Source organism: Molossus molossus, unplaced genomic scaffold, assembly GCF_014108415.1.
Source record: "Molossus molossus isolate mMolMol1 unplaced genomic scaffold, mMolMol1.p scaffold_m16_p_1, whole genome shotgun sequence".
Classification (NCBI taxonomy): Eukaryota; Metazoa; Chordata; class Mammalia; order Chiroptera; family Molossidae; genus Molossus; species Molossus molossus.
The window spans coordinates 210111176-210128070 of record NW_023425344.1 but is presented as its reverse complement, the minus strand read 5'-3'; the positions used below and the strand labels follow the sequence as shown (position 1 = coordinate 210128070).

The following is a 16895-nucleotide window of genomic DNA, read 5'->3' as shown; positions in this document are numbered from 1 at the left end:
TCCAGTCAAGGGCATGTACTTCGGTCGTGGTTGGTCCCCAGCCCGTCGGGGTCCTGCGGGAGGCAACTAGTTGATGTGTTCCTCTCATGTCAATCTTTCTCTCTTTCTGTCTCTCTCTCCCTCCCACCCTATCTGAAGATAAATGGAAAAATATCCTCAAGTGAGGATTAAAACAAAAAAGTAAAATTTAAAGTTCAGTTCCTCAGTCATACTAGCCACATTGCAAATCCTCAATAGCCACATGTGCTAGTGGCTACTGTGTTGGACAGTGCAGGTAAAGAAAACTTCCACCATTGCAGAAAGTTCTGCTGGACAGAACTGGACAGACTCTGCTTCTAAACCATTCGCTGTACAATTTGCTAGTGTGAGCACTCTTTAATGAACATCTAAACATGTCCCTCTTTTGCTTAGAAGCCTTCAGTGATTTCCACTTCTGTCAGCAGGCGTCAGTTAGCAGGCAGTGAATCAATTTCGTGGGTCATAACCAGTATCAAAAACAAACAGCAAGGAGAGAGAACAGAATGGGAAGCACAAATGGGTCTTTAGTATTGTTTTGTGAAATTTTTGTTTCAGTTATATCTGTATTTCTTTGTCCCTATATCTAGATGTTCATCTCTCTCTATTTCACTATCTATATGATGTTCTACTTGGTTGCAATGGGAAAAGTCTTTCTAATTGTGCATGATGTGACCCTCTATGATGTGAACCCTCCCTAAGCCCTTTCTAACTCTCAACACTGTCTTGCCCTACCCTACCTATGTTCCACTAATTTAGAACTGATGATTTCACCTAAGACATTAAGCTTTTGTTTTTTTCTTTCGTTTACCTCTGTGCCTTTGGATCCTCTTCTTGGGCTGCTGATTCCCCTTCTCTTTATTTGGACAACTTCTACTCATCTTGTAAGCTTCAGTTTAAGAAACAGGAATCCTGCCTTGAACACTCCGGGGCGGACTGCGTGACCTTCTATAACCTGCCGCAGACTTCTGTTAACCAGGTTATAATACTGTCATGATTTATTTAGGTGTTCGTTGCCGGCACTATACAGAGTTCTTTCAGTGCAAATATTACCTTACTCATCTTTGTATTTCAAAGGAGCACAATACCTGGACCATACTAGGCTCTCATTCAATAAATATGTATTCAAAGAATTAACGAGGTAGAAAGAAAAAATCAATCAGCTGTGCGGACAATATAAATGCAACGCAGAGTCTTGCCATCAGAGGGCGCGGGCGCACCTAGGCCACTGCGCAGGCGCACTGGGAGGGCGGGCGCCGCAACGGCGGCGGCAGCGGCAGTCTTGGCTGTGGCCCGGGGAAGTGAATGGTTTTACCCAGAGGGCCCTGCGCCGCCTTTCTCCGCTGGCACGGTCGCTGCTCCCTGCTCCCTGCTCCTCCTCCCCGGCCATGGCGTTCACGTTCGCGGCCTTCTGCTACATGTTGGCGCTGCTGCTCACCGCAGCACTCATCTTCTTCGCCATCTGGCACGTGAGTAGCCGACGCCGGGGGAGGGGGAGCGAGGTGGCGGCGCAGCCTCCTCTAGCCCGGGCCCGCGGTCGGGGTAGCAATGGACCCCCGAGGTCCGCGCGCCGTCAGTGGGGCGGGGCGGGGCGGGGTGGTGCAGGCCGCGCTGTCGGGGGTCTGCGCCCTCGCTCGCAGGCCCCGGCCCAGGTCCTGGAGGAGACGGAGCGTGCGGTGGTTCGAGGATGCGCCCGCCGGGTCCCGGGCAGGCCGCGCGCGCCGCTGTCCTCCTGGCTGGGTGGGGCGGCCGCGGTCCTGACCGGCCCTGCGGGACCCCGCTTCGCAGGCGCCGACTCCCGGCCGGCCCACCGCTCCGCACCCCAGCATCCCACGTCCCGGGGGAGGATGTCTAGGGCTCAGAGAGGCATGCTGTGTACTTAGCGGAAATGAAGTTTTCCAAATTATTAATACAGATTGACTTTCTTTTCGGGTTGCCACAGGAGTGTGGCCCAAATGGGATAGTTATAACCTACTTGAGATGCATTTCCAACTCTACAGCACTTGTTGGGTGCTCTTCAGGTAGAAGCACCGTTTTCGGATTGTTTCCTTGTGAACTTTGATGCAGGCTAGATTGATTAGTTTGGTGACCTCATCTCCGAACTTTTCCCCTAAATCATACTTTGACCGCCAGAGTTTCTCAAGAGACAGCCTTTCTAGCCACCTCTGTATTGAGGGGAACTTGATTTAGTAAAGGTAGTTTTAATTTGATTTTGAAAATGCTCAGAAAACTTAAGCTTCTCTAGGGAAGTTTTTTTTTTCTTTTTACCAACATGCTGCAGAATAGAAGCACATCTTTACCGGTACCGGGAAGGAACCAAATACATTCCCTGTGACATTCTTCTGCAAGAGACTTTTAAGTAATCCTGTTCCACTACCACAAAGTTAGAAGCAGCCTTCTGGAAATCAGCATTCATTAAAAATTTATCTTATATTTGCTTCCTCCCCGCCCTTATAGTCTAGTATCTTCTGGAATATTGGTCTTAATTTGAATGATTGGGCATGTTCACTGTCATGTAAATTTTAAGTCAGGTTTTATGTCCATAACAAGGATTTCTTTATGGACCATAAACGGACAGGATCATTTAAATGGCAGCTGTTCTTGTGCAGAAAAAACCTTAAAGATAGAATGATATCACAAATGCATTTCCTTTTGCTAAAGAGTGTGATTATGTTTGTAATTGTTAAGAACTCCAACTCTGTGTAGTGGAGAATGCTTATGTTGGCTGTTAAAGAACTCCCTTAAAGTACTTGTCAGTAGGAACCAATAACTTAAAAGAGCATTTTAGGCTCTGGTGGAAGAACACTAAATAAAGACGATTTAGGATGCAGACTGACTCTGTCTCAGTAAGCCTCTGATGAAACTAAACTGAAATGTGTGGTTCCCTTCCACCTGTAGATATGGATTAAAGTCACTTCCTGCCTGATGGGAGCTCTTTGTTTTCTGAGTGATGAGGATCCCTAGAAGGGAGCTGTGGATGCCCTTTTTTACATGTTGAACCAGGTCGTGTTTGGCTTAATGAAAATCTGAACTGCAGTTTTTAAAAATGTATAGTTTTAGCTTTGACATGACTCTGTGTTAGGGTGCAGTAGATAAACTTTAAGTCCTGTTTTAGAACTTAAAAATATTGTTTGTACTCCACATATTAATGGAAAGCTTTATCTTTAGGGATTTCTTAGTAGTTCAGAGGATTATGCATCCTTTGGGAACAAATTGAAAATTCTAAATAAGTAAATAGTTTCAATTTTCCTATCTACTCCAGAACCTTCTGTTTATTTTCTTAGGTAATTTAAGTAACTGTCAGAAGACTCATTTGGAAATTTCAAGTATAAATACACAAAATCCTGTTCACATTAATCATTGCCTAGAGGATTTTTTTAATGCTGATGGTAACATCTGTCAGTTCAGTCCTAATTCATGTGATTGATTCTCTGTGGAGAATAGAGTTGGGAGCACAGATTTGTTTGAAAGCTAAAAATGCAGAAGCCTGTCCCTAAAGACGTACATCAGAGTGGAAGGTATCCTGAATTGGGTAGTTTGGTATTTTTAGGGATTTATTTGTTTTTATTGTGTTTGCATTTCTGTGGAAAATTTTGTAAACATCTTTGTCCAGGTACACAGTCACAAAAGATTTGAAAACTACTAGTTTAAGTGTCTTTTCAGAAGAGTTTTGAAAACTAGCTTATAGCACTTAAACAGAAACCCTCGAGCATCATACTATTAAAAGATCCCTTGAAATCACCTGAAGAAAATGTTCAATAAAAAAAAAAAAAGGGCAGTTTTAGTCTGGCCCGTGTGGCTCAGCAGTTGAGCTTCGACCCATGCACCAAGAGGTCTCCGGTTCAATTCCCGGTTGGGGCACATGCCCTGGTTGTGGGCCCGGTCCCCAGTGTGGGGCATGCAGGAGGCGGCCAGTCTGTATTCTCTCTCATCAATGTTTCTATCTCTCTCTCCCTCTCACTTTCTCTCTCTAAAATCAATAAGAAAAACAAAGGTCATTTTTAAAACATAAGTTTGGTACTCTGCTATTAAATTGGATCTTGTTATAGGCAAGTAATTGTATTTGTAATCATGGTCCTTGTCTTTTACTAAAATGCATTGGGGATAGTCACAGCTAATGTCAGGTAACTGACTAATGTCTATAAATAATCAGAAATTTGTATCTTCTAATTATACAGGATTAGAAGGATATTTTTCCGTTTTTTGTACAGATAGAAAGGGAGAGAGAGAGAGAAACATCGATGTGAAGGGACACATCGAGTGGCTGCCACCCGCACGACCAACCAGGGCCGGGGACAAACTGCAACCGAAGTACGTGCCCTTAGCGGGAACCGAACCCGGGTCTCTCCAGACCGCAGGCCGACGCTCTAACCGCTGAGCCAAACTGACCAGGGCTATACATTTATACTTTTAACATTTATATATGTTAGGGATCATTAGCAGAGGAAAATGCCTTTTGGTGACTCCTGTACTGTTTTTTTTTCCCTTAGCATAGGGCTGTCTTTTCTTTTTTTTCTCCTTACATTCAATAAATATTGATTGAACACTTAAGCATGTACCAGGCATTATTTCAGGCCCAGGGGCATAGCAGTGAAAAACTTTGCTTTCGTGGAGTTTACATTTTAATGTTTAATTATTTTCCTTTTATTTCTATTTTAGTTAGAATTTTTATTGTCAGATTGGTGAGTTTTATGACATTCTAGAAATTTTTCAAAAATCTTTTTATGATGCTAAGAACCTGAATAGGAAAGTAAACTAGCATATTAAAATCTAGACATATATGACTCCATTGGTTACTGGTAATATTGAGTAACACTGTCACACATATAAAAATACTGTTTGTAACCCACCAGAGGAAGGGCAGATTAAGCTCTCTGTCCCCCAGGTGACCAGTGGCAGCAACTAAAATATCTCCCCCTAAACTTGGTGACTTTAACTTCTTATTTTGACACTTAACACCACAAAGTGGTGCATGCCCATATTTTGATTTTTAAATACATGTTGACTTTGAATTTCTGTGTTTAGTGACCCTACATATTAAAACCACATTTCTCTAGTGTCTGGACAAAAGCATTTTTGCCATGTATTTGAAGTGGATGTGATCTCTCTCCCCTTATATTTATAACTTTTGCTTATCACTCTGTGAGAAACTGTCCTTACTTTACCTAGGCTTACCCTTATTCAGTCTTTAGTTCAGTGATGAGATGAAATGATCCACACTCAGGAATATGCATGCGTAAGAAATGAAAGAAGGTCAGATTGATCACTTTTATCGTGGCCTTAAACAGGGCTTTGCTCTTGCCTGTATGGTGCCTTTAGGTGAATTGGAACAAGATGCCTCTTTGGGCAGAAGAATCCTCCCTCCTGAACAGACACAGCCTCTGGGTGTGGTCTGGTGCAGCAGAGGCCATGCCAGGGTGCTTGGCAGCAGAAGCATGGGCTGGCTAGGAGCCCCCACGTGGGTGGTCTTTTGTCCTGTGCAGAAACTGCACTCCTATATGTGGTGGTCCTGGCTATGAAGTTGAATAATCCCTACTATTTCTCTATTCTAGACCATTTCTTCCATTTCCAGACTGAAGCAGGACTTTGAAATGTTGTGTGTTCGGGCACATATGGGAACAAACTGAAGTATGCGAGTCCATCTCTAATGTCCCACTGAACACTGTGATGAGGGAGGGGCATACACAGATGATTAAAAACTACTCACCCTAAGGGGCACAGTCCGGTGGGAGACACAACCTTTATGGAAATACGTTATTCCAGTGCAAGAAATGCTGTATTGGCAGCATTATAAAGCCTTGTGCTATGTGGAGATTAGACAGATGGGCACTTATTTCTGTCCAAGGGAGGAGTTGACATAGGAAGAGGATTTTTAGGATAAAAAGGAGTTTTGATAAGTAGTTGTAGGTGGGGCGAAAATCATTTCAAATCAAAATAACTTGAACGAGGCATAGAAAACAATTAAAAATGGAAGGTATTTATCACAGTAGTATCAGATCATTTTAGTGATAATATAAAAGTGTTTTCCCCCTGGCTGGTTTGGCTCAGCGGTTAGAGGGTTGGCCTGCGGTCCCGAGAGACTCAGGTTCGGTTCCCCCTAAGGGCATGTACCTCGGTTGCAGTTTGTCCCTGGCTCTGGTTGGGTCGTGCAGGTGGCAGCCACTTGATGTGTCCCTTTCACGTTGATGTTTTTCTCTCTCCCTCTCCCTCTCCCACTCTATCTGAATAAAAACTGGGAAGATGTCCTCGGGTGAGGATTAAAAAAAAAAGTGTTTTCAGTTCATCAAGTTTGATTCTAGTTATTTATTAGCACATAACGAGTTTACTGTAAATTGGTATACATGTGATGTTGGTATACTTTTGCTTTTGTTTCATTAAATTTATTCAATTATTATTTGATGATGGGGTAGATTTGTTGCTTTTTATTAAAGTGAGCGCTCCTAACTGTTTTAATTTTATTTTAGATTATAGCATTTGATGAGCTGAAGACCGATTACAAGAATCCTATAGACCAGTGTAATACCCTGAATCCTGTAAGTTATAATACCGGATTTTTCTTTAGATTTTAAAACTGTTTTTGTTTTTAACTTGATATAATTTGAAAATGGCCAATATTCTCAGTAGCATGGTATATTTGTAGTTTTTGAAACAGGCAAACTTTTAAAAAAATATTCTTTTTCCTGTCCTTCTTGACTATTCTGACTGTTATTAATCTGCTGGTGGTCTTGTCAGCTGTCATACTAACATTCTTCCAATCTGCTTTTTACATTGTCGGCCAAAGACAGTTGAAAAGGTCAAAAAGATTAAAAGAGTCAAAATTGCATTAAAGGTGTGTACTGCTCTTTAGTTTAATGTTTTACTGCTACATTCATTTCATGGGGAGGGTTAGGGCATTTGTATTTGTAAAATGTTCTGTTCAGTGTGCTCGTTCATATGCCTGTTGAGGTTTATGATTTCATATTTTATGCAAATGCTTGCTGGCCCAGTCAGGTAGGAAAGCTGTTAAATGCTTATGCATTTTTTAAAAATGTTATAGCCATAGGCACTTCTATATTAAATTATTTGGTGCAGTGTTTGACAGTTGGTTAACATAAAATGACTTTTATAGACAGTGAGATTATTCACCTGTAGTTACTGTGAGGGAGTCTTTAGTACCCTATCTAGTTTTATCTTTAGTTATGTCTACTCTGGAATTAATTCACTGTTTCAGCTGATGTGTATTTGGAGCCTTATTTAGGTACATAGCTCTGTTCTTTGGTTCTGGAATCTTGCAGTAATGGCTGCCAGAATTTTGTGATAACAATTTGTATACAAATACATCGTTATTTCTAATATATATCCACTGTAAATTTCTAAAACAGACCTATCTTACCGAAGGTTTTGATTTCTGATGGGTTTATTATAATGTAGCTCCGTTGTGGTTGGGGTTCTTCTGTGTCTTTCACTTCATGTACTTTCCTCATGTAGGAAGATTCCCTTTGAGCCTGTAGGTGTGATTTACCTAGCTGGTCAGAAACTGAAAGGTGGTTTGTAAGAAAGCAGTGGCCATGTCTTCAAGAAACAGTATACAATAATAATTCATCTTTAAAAATTACTTCATGAAGATGAGACTTCAGTTGTGTAAAACCATAATTCAGTGGCTTGCTAGAGGGATTTTATTTGGAAAAGGGTGTATGATAGTGATGTTCAACTGGTGTACAGCAAGAATTTTTAAAATATGCGATATCTGACTACTTAGTCAGGGACACTGACCTCTTTTCTCTAAATTGTCAAATAAAAATGACAACAGCCAACGCAACATTAGCCGCCAGTGTGAATAAACAAAATACCTATTATTATTTTTTTTGTCAGATTGACAAAAATATATATATATTTTTTGGTGTGCTGCAGAATTTTAGTAATTAATTTATATGTGCCACAAGATGAAAAAGGTTGAAAGTTGCTGGTCTGTAAAGTTAGTTTGCTACTTTATTATTGTTTCCTAGATAAATATGAATTAGGGAATAGATTTCTAGTTTGGCTTTATAGAACTGTTACAGTATGATAAGTAGATACATGTTAAAGTATTAACTTACTAGCTGTTACTCTGATCTTAATGAAACAAAATATGCGATGACTGCCTTCTCATTGGAAAGTAGTGATAACGCTCATTGGAAAGCATCTTAACATACTGTTGAAACTGATTGTTACTAAGAAATTTAGAAACTGAACTTTCTCCTTGTGATAGTTGTTTAATGATAGTATATTCTGTCTTCCTTGGCTTTTCACTACTTCAGAAAAGCAAATGATGATGAGGATAACGATAGCTGAAATCAGAGGAGTGCTTTCCTGGGTCCTAGGCTCTGGCTGAGCATCTTGGGTTTTGTCATCCAGTTCTTATGATAGTCTATGTTATTTTCATGAACAGGAGAGTAAACTGAGATTAAAGCACTTAGCCCAAGGTCACACAGCTAATGAATAACCAGAATTTGAACCCAGACAGCCTGATTTTTAAGCTCAAGCTCTTGTATTTTCCTAATTTACTATATATTTAAGAGGGACTCATTTTAACATATAACCTGTGATTTCTGGCTTTTCTTAATGGAAAGAAATTCTCACTTGGAAAAGACATGTACTTGGGACATCCTACTGCTGCAGTAGGTTGCAAGGAAGTTTTTATATAAGCACAAGTTGTGTTACAGATAGGGAGCTGTTAATTGACTTAATGGCAGTGCATCCAACAGTTTTCCCTATTAAAAATTTGTTTTGACAGTTCTGCCAAAGTATGGGGGAAGACAAATATCATTTTTAAAAATGTGAACCTTAACCAGAGAATATGATGTACAAGTTTAAGTATTAGCATTTCAGCCATGTTTGAATGAGTTATTTTTTTTTGGATACTAGTATTTATGTAAATGTTGGTCCCTAAGTAGAATAACTTTTGTGCCACTGATGGGAAAAATTTTGTCATTAAAGAATGATCAGAGAGGATGGGTTTTATGAGAGGTGCATAATAAAAGTTTTTGGACTTTTTTATTTTGGAGGAGGAGGCGTATGGCATTTCTTTCATATTAGAACTGGTAGAGTTGCAGATTATTTTCACTGTTACTAAAGTATATTGTTTAAGATCAGTAGGGATCATGCTTTCAAAGTCATTCTCTCCTCACACCTCAGCTTGTCAGTGTAGGGTGAAAACTTGGATGATAATTTGTATTGTTAGATATAAATTGGCTTTTGAAGGGCAATTTTAATTTTCTTTATTAAAAGAAAATCCTATAATTTAAACTAGGATTATAAACAGTAGCTGCAGTGGAACTCCTAATAAAATGTCTTTTTTTCTTCGTTTGTCCTGGTTGTGGTCATTGAGTTTTAAAGGTTTCCTAGGACCTTTTCTTGTTTAGAGACTATAGATGTTTAAATTGGATGTTAAATAAATGCTGACTTAAAAGTTCGTGCTGTTTACAAATTTATATACTTAAGTTTGTAGAAAATGTCTAGTTGGTGGTGTGGATTAGTTAATTTTACTGGGATTTAAAAAAAAATAATATTCATTAAAAACTTCCCTCTATACTTTTAAAATGGAAAAAGTAATTTGGGAGGATTAGAAAATGGGCTTGAATATAGAGTAACTATATTATTTCTACAGCTGTGGTTTCCCCTCAGGAAAGATCTGCTAATGTTGAGGATTCATATAGTTTTAATTTGGAATGATACAGATATTTGAGAAACTGCTTTGCAGCTGAGACTTGTAGGAAGTCCTTTGGCTGCAACTTGCAGTGAAAGGTGTTGGTATTTTTATTTACAAAGTCATTAGGCTGAAATCTTTAGGATGAGAAAGATCATTTAAAACAAAGCATTAACTCCTGGTCATTTTATAAAAAGCTTTTTGCTTGAATTAATTTTTCCTCACTTAATACTACCTACTATCAAAACATTTATTTTGTTCTTGTTCTGAGCTTCTGCTGGTCTGCCCTGTCTGTAGCATTGCATTGGAAAGCAGGCTTGAAGCAGCAGGAGGGCTGCGTAAGAATGGAAGCTCAACGGGAATTCCGATTGCCTGGGTCAGAACTCAGTCTTTCCCCTCCTGTGTTGCAGAAAGCACATCGATTGTATTTGTGCTTACTAGCTTTCTTTCCTCCCTGACTGTGCTGAGATTATTGGCTGTTGGCTTTCCATTGAAAAATTACTTTGTGGTAATGTGATGTGGTTTGTTAAATACTGTATATGTAGCATTCCGGGTTTCTGTTAAAGGCTTAAAAACACTAATGTGTAAACTTCTAAAGGGGAGCTTTGTTTTTGTGGATTTTTTTATATCATGTTGCATGTGATCAGATATTTCATTTTTGTATTTTTATCATTGTTGAATGGTGGAAAGAAAAAGTATTCCTATTGATTAACTAATAACTGAACAATCTGGGTGGTAACTGTATGATATAACCTATTGCTTTAAGAATTTGAGTTTTAAATTTTAGGTTTTATCATATTTTTTTAGTGCAAGCTATATCCTCTGATCCTTTTGCTTATAATCCTGCTTTTGATAGAAAGTTAAATATGGGAATGAAACTCAGTAGCATCTTTCATCTTTGATTCTAAGAAAACAGTAATTTTTCATCATGGAAACTTGGTTGCCACCTGCTTTCCAAATTAGCAATTGATTGAATGTCCAGGCATTTTGATAACTGGCTTGTGTTTTTCTTTCAGCTTGTACTTCCAGAGTACCTCATCCATGCTTTCTTCTGTGTCATGTTTCTTTGTGCAGCCGAGTGGCTTACACTGGGTCTCAATATGCCCCTCTTGGCATATCATATTTGGAGGTAATATTTGGATGTACTTCTAATACTTTTCCTAATTAAATTTTAATTATACTGTGGTTAATACGGTTATGTTACATGCTAATCACCCAAATAAAAACGGAAAATTAGTTGGTATTTTTATTTTATTATTTTTTTTTCCTGTATTCTTCACCCGAGGATATTTTTCCATTTATCACTAGCTAGAGTGGGAGGGAGGGAGAGGGAGAGAGAGACAGAGAGAAACATCAATGTGATAGAGTCACATCGACTGGTTGCCTCCTGCATGACCTGACCAGGGCTGGGGTCGAACCACAACTGAAGTATGTGCCCTTTACCGGAATTGTCCCAAGACTCATTGGTCTGTGGGCTGACGCTCTAACCGCTGAGCCAAACTGGCCAGGGTATTAGTTGGTATTTTTTTAAAAAGTCAAGTGGTTGAGCAAAAAACTGATTTAATACCTCTTAGAGAGTTTACTTTATTACCTTTAAAGTTTTTTTTTATGTGGTATAACTTACATACAATAACGTGCAAAGTCTTGAAGCATACAGCTCAGTTAATTTAGACACCTGTGAAACTGCCACCCAGATAGAGACATACAACACTTCCAGTCCCATCCCAGGCAGATACCCCTGTACTTCCCAAGGAGAACCACTGACCTTTAAAAACCTAGATTAATTTTGCCCATCTTTGAACTTCATATAAATCCATATGTACAGGGTGTATCTAACTTCTTTCTCTGTGTTTACTTTATGACTTTAAGTTTGGTTATTTATAAAAGATAGTCATGTTTTATAACTTTTAAAAGTTCTATCTGATCTATATGGAATTAGTTTTTTGTTTTAAATAGAGGTAAAAATCACATTGCCCTCAATTTTGGGAAGTATATACTGAAGAAGTGTTAAGGAGTAAAATGGTATCAGTCTGCAGCTGACTCTAAAACGGTAAGAATAGTATGGATATTTAGAGATAAAATGAGAAAGAAAAGGATAAAGCAAGTGTGGTAAGTGTAAACATTTGGAATGTTTGGGTGAAGTGTTCTTGTACCATTTCTGTAAGTCTAAAGTTATGTTAAAATAAAAAGTTAAAAAAAACCCTCTTATTTCCTTTTTATAATTATTCCTATCTTTTTGGATTTCTGATCAAATGTAGAGAAGACTAGGTTTAGGTGTCCTGTTCTGCTCATTTAGGGGCTTTAGTTTTGAAGTTAAGATGATATAAGGAAGGAACTGCAACTCTAACTAGAAGTATTCTTCCTATGTGGATCACCTCTTGTTATAGCAAATATTAGGGGAAACCCTCCTTTCCATCCTGAAGGTTTCCTCCTTTCTGAGTGCTAATAGACTGTGTTTATTACAGGTATATGAGTAGACCAGTGATGAGTGGACCAGGACTCTATGACCCTACAACCATCATGAATGCAGATATTCTAGCATATTGTCAGAAAGAAGGATGGTGCAAATTAGCTTTTTATCTTCTAGCCTTTTTTTACTACCTATACGGGTAAGTTTAAAAAATAAAATGAGCACAGCTAGTGTGGTTCAGTGGATTGAGCATCGTCCCACGGACAAAGTCCTAGTTTGATTCCCAGTCAGGGCACATGTGCGGGTTTTGGACTCGATCCCCAGTGGTGGGTGTGCCAGAGGCAGCTGCTTGATGTTTCTATCTCTTGCCTTTCCTGTCTCTTTAAAAAAATCAATAAAAACATATTTAAATAAATAAATAAATGAAATGAAAATGTTTCACTTTGCTGCCTAAAAAGTTTGTAGGCATTATGATCTTAACACCTTAGAATCCACTTGAAGAATAGCTTAGTGTCTTGAGTTATGGTAACTAGTAAAGACAGTGCACACCAGTAAATCCACACACATGGAATATGAATATGCTGGTATTTGTCAAGGCAGCCGACTGGTGTGCTGTCAGAAGCAGATATTTTGGTCAGGGATGCTGCTTCATAGTCATTCAGTGACTGAAGGACAATCCTTATTCTCCATGGTAAAGCGATAGCAATAGGAGGATATAGCTTGATGATTTTGCAAAAAAAATCAGTCTTGAGATTGGTTTAATTTTTTTCTCTCTCATTCTTCATAAACAGTATACAGTCATCCCTGGCCACTTCACGCTTCAACTTTTGCAGCTTCACTCTATCGCAGTTTTTTCAAATACTAGACTAGACTAGACTGTATTTGAAAAAACCGCGATAGAGTGAAGCCATGAAAGTCGAAGCGTGAAGTGGCGAGGGATAGCTGTATTTTACGGATGGTGCAATTATCAGTTTTTCTTCCTTTCAACCATGATGGACTCATGTCATTCCTCTAGGCCAGGGTTTCTCGAACTCAGCACTGTTGACATTTAAGGCTGGATAATATTTATTTATTTATTTATTTATTTTTAATCCTCACCTGAGGATATTTTTCAGTTTTATCTTCAGGTAGAGAGGGAGGGAGAGAGGGAGAGAGAAACATCGATGAGAGATGGACACATTGACCAGTTGTCTCCTGTACGACCCTCCTGTATGACCAGGGTCGGGGACGAACTGCAACTGAGGTCCGTGCCCTCGACCAGAATCGAACTTGTGACTCATTGGTCTGCGGGCTAACGCTCTAACCGTTGAGCCAAACTGGCCAGGGCTTTTTTTTTTTTTTTTTTAAGAGAGAGAAACATTGATCTGTTGTTCCAGTTATTTATGCATTCATTGGTTGATTCTTGCATTTGCCCTGACTGGGGATCAAACCTACAACCTTGGCATATCAGGATGACACTCTAACCAAATGAGCTACTTGGCCAGGGCTTGGCTGGATAAATCTTGGTTGTGGCGAGCTGTCCTCTGCATTATAGGATATTTAGCAGCATCTGTATCCTCTGCCCACTAGCCAGTAGCACCCCTTCCTCAGTCGTCATAACCAAAAATATCTCCTGTGGAGCAAAATTGGCCCTACCTGAGAAACACTGCTCTGAGTGTACTGTAGTGAAATAAAATGGCTACTTATTAAAACTAGAAAAGGACATAGTCATGTGTGGAATTACAATTTTTCTTTAAGTGATATATATGTACTTTTCTCATCTTTTATTGATTTATATTCAACTAGAGCACTTTCCACCTGATTTTCAAAATATCAAGGAAATTAGCTATATGAGATGAAATTTTTATAATAATTGGCTTTTATTTCCTCTCCTGTTTGTTACTTGAAAACTTGCTATGTATTATATGGTAGACTTCTATTCATAGTTCTCTATACATCATATAAATTTCCTTTGTAGAAAAGGATGCATGAATGGCTGCACTGGAATTTAGGAAAAAGTTGTTGTTATTCTTTTAGACATTATAATTGTGAAAATGAGCATTCTTTAGTGTGTCTACAGCTGTCACTCATATATGAAACAAAGGTAGTGAATCAGTTCTGATAAGTTCCATGTGTCATTCCAGTTTGTTTTCATTTTTAAGTTTCTGTAACAAATGTCTGTAATAGTGTTGGCATATAGTAGGCACTTAAAACACTGTTGAAAGAAATGATTGGATAATCAAATTGGAGATGTAGAGTGTGGGAAAATGTTCGCCAGGAGTTGGTGGCACTAGGACATTCGTTTCTGTTTTGTTTTTATTTTTTTTATCCTCACCTGAGGACATTTTTGCATTTATCTTCAGATACAATGGGAGGGAGAGAGAGAAACATTGATGTGAGAGAGACACATCGACTGGTTGCCACTCGCACAACCTCAACCGCGGTACGTGCCCTTAGTGGGAACCGAACCCAGGACTCTATGCTCTAACTGCTGAGCCAGACCGGTCAGGGCTTCATTTCTGTTTTAAATTGTGTTACAGAGTTTGCTCACCTCCTTGGTTTGTTTCTCCATTTAGAGATACATGATTCTGAAGCACGCTTTAACCCACATAACTCTGTAGAATTGTCTGGCAGTCCTTTAGCCTAAATCAAATGGATATGGCTTTTCATTTTGCTTGTTTGTCCTCTTTACTTTTTTAACCCTGCTTCTGTTGCAGAGAGCCTTTCTCTAATGGGAAAGTTTCTTAAATGACCATTTCTGTCTGTAAAATGGGGATAATAATAGTACCTCCTAGGACTGCTTGTAGGATTCAAGGAGGTCATGTATGTAAAGACCTAACAGGGCCTGGCAGGAAGTGAGCCCTTGGAGATGCTCTTTCCTATTAATAGTCCCATCTCCCAAGTAGTGTGCTGTTTTTGATTTCTCTAAACTCAGATCTCCCATTAAGCTTTCAGCTGTGCTGTTCTACTTGCTAAAATTGGAAAGGAAATAGGGACACCTACAGCACATGCATCAAGCCAAGTCTACCTTAGGCAAAAGTCCATAAATGCAAATTAAAGTCATGCTGTGAACCTGTCGTTGGTCTTTTATGTTTTCTATGATGGTGTGATACCACACATTTGTTTGCTGTATAGAACATACTCAACTTTCTGGTGCTTTTAGTGTTTATAATGAGGAATGTTTGAATTAACAGCCTTTTTCTTCTTTTCAGCATGATCTATGTTTTGGTGAGCTCTTAGAACAACACATGGAAGAAGTGTTCCAGTTAAGTGCATGCAAAAAGCCACCACATGAAGGGATTCTGTCCAGCAAGATCCTGTTTCCAAGAGTAGCCTATGGAATCTGATCAGTTACATTAAAAAAAGACTCCTTATTTTTTAAATGTTTCCACATTTTTTGCTTGTGGAAAGACTGTTTTCATATGTTATACTTGGATAAAGAATTTAAATGGAATTACGTATAAATTAATATAAAGATTACCTCTGGTATGGACAGGTTTGAACTTGCACTCCTTAAGGAACAGCCATAATCCCTTGAATGATTGCATTAATTATTGACTGTCCTTAGTCCATTGGAAGCTTTTGTTTATAGGAATTTGTAGGGCTCATTTTGGTTTTATTGAAATGCCATCTAATTACCAATTAGCTGTAGATATCGGGTGCTTCTAATGAACTGAAAATATTTATCTGATTTGTGGGAAACTTCATGGGTTTCCTCATCTATCATGTAGAGGATTATATATGGATACATTAAGATAATAAGAAGAGTGGGATATTTTCCCTTTAACTTGAATATTATCCCTGTATATTGCATGAATGAGAGATTTCCCATATTCCCATCAGAGTAATATACTTGCTTTAATTCTTAAGCATAAGTGAATATGATATAAAAACATATGCTGAATTACTTATGAAGAATGCATTTAAAGCTATTTTAAATGTGTTTTAATTTGTAAGGCATTACTTATTAAGAAATTGGTTATTATACTTACTGTTCTAATCTGGCGGTAAAGGTAGTTTTAAGAATTTGCAAGTACTCCAGATTTACAAAGTGAAGTAAGAGAGAACATTGTATAACCGTCCTGCTGTTCCTTTAGTGCAATACAATAAAACTCTGAAATTAAGACTTATTTTCAGTGCATTGTTTTAAAGATTATAATAGCGATTTCATAAACTTGCTTAATCCATAATAAAGACATATTACTGTCAAAAACATTTTTTAAATAGAGTATAACTTTTATTTTTAAATACTGCATCTGGATCTAAAAAGGAAGATTTTTAAGTGGCTAAGCACATCCCCCTCTGTTGTCACTTGTCAAGATTCATAACCATTGTTGGCACAGCATCATCATTTTTCTTACCAATTAAAAAATTGTGGCACTTAAAATGTTCTAAAATGTTTTGCCTTTTTGAAACAGCAGGTTTTAAGGTAAAATGACTTAATATTTGCTGCTGCTTGTAACGCAGGTAAATTATAGCTTGCGTGTTTTCATAAGCATTTTTGTGCTTCATTTGGGATGAGGAAGTGAAGGCAGTTGAAAATAGTGTAAGTGGTTCAGAAGTTTCTTAAACAATGAAAACCAATATAGAAATTGCATATAAACTTCATGTTTGGGAAAGTAGCTGTTACCTTTTTGGGATTGGGTAATGGAGGTATGTTGAAGAGATGTAGAACCAGGAGAGTGAGAAGAGGCACACCATTTCATAATGAGAGCCTTAAAGACCTTGTATTTTATAGTCTGGAGAACACCTTGAAAGATCTGACTGTTGGTCAGTTCATGCAGTAAACTATTGAACATGTGCTAGGCACTGGAGATTCATGCTCTG

At 38.5% G+C, this 16895-nt stretch overlaps 1 protein-coding gene across 1 annotated transcript; it reads left to right on the top strand.

The window, feature by feature from the left end:
• The first annotated feature begins 1300 nt into the window (after positions 1–1300).
• CNIH1 (cornichon family AMPA receptor auxiliary protein 1) lies at positions 1301–16196 on the top strand. Its single transcript, XM_036266438.1, has 5 exons — positions 1301–1484; positions 6480–6548; positions 10696–10808; positions 12145–12288; positions 15281–16196. Exons 1-5 carry the CDS (start codon positions 1404–1406, stop codon positions 15306–15308), a joined length of 435 nt encoding a protein of 144 aa, XP_036122331.1. The 5' UTR covers positions 1301–1403; the 3' UTR covers positions 15309–16196.
• Positions 16197–16895: the final 699 nt, after the last annotated feature.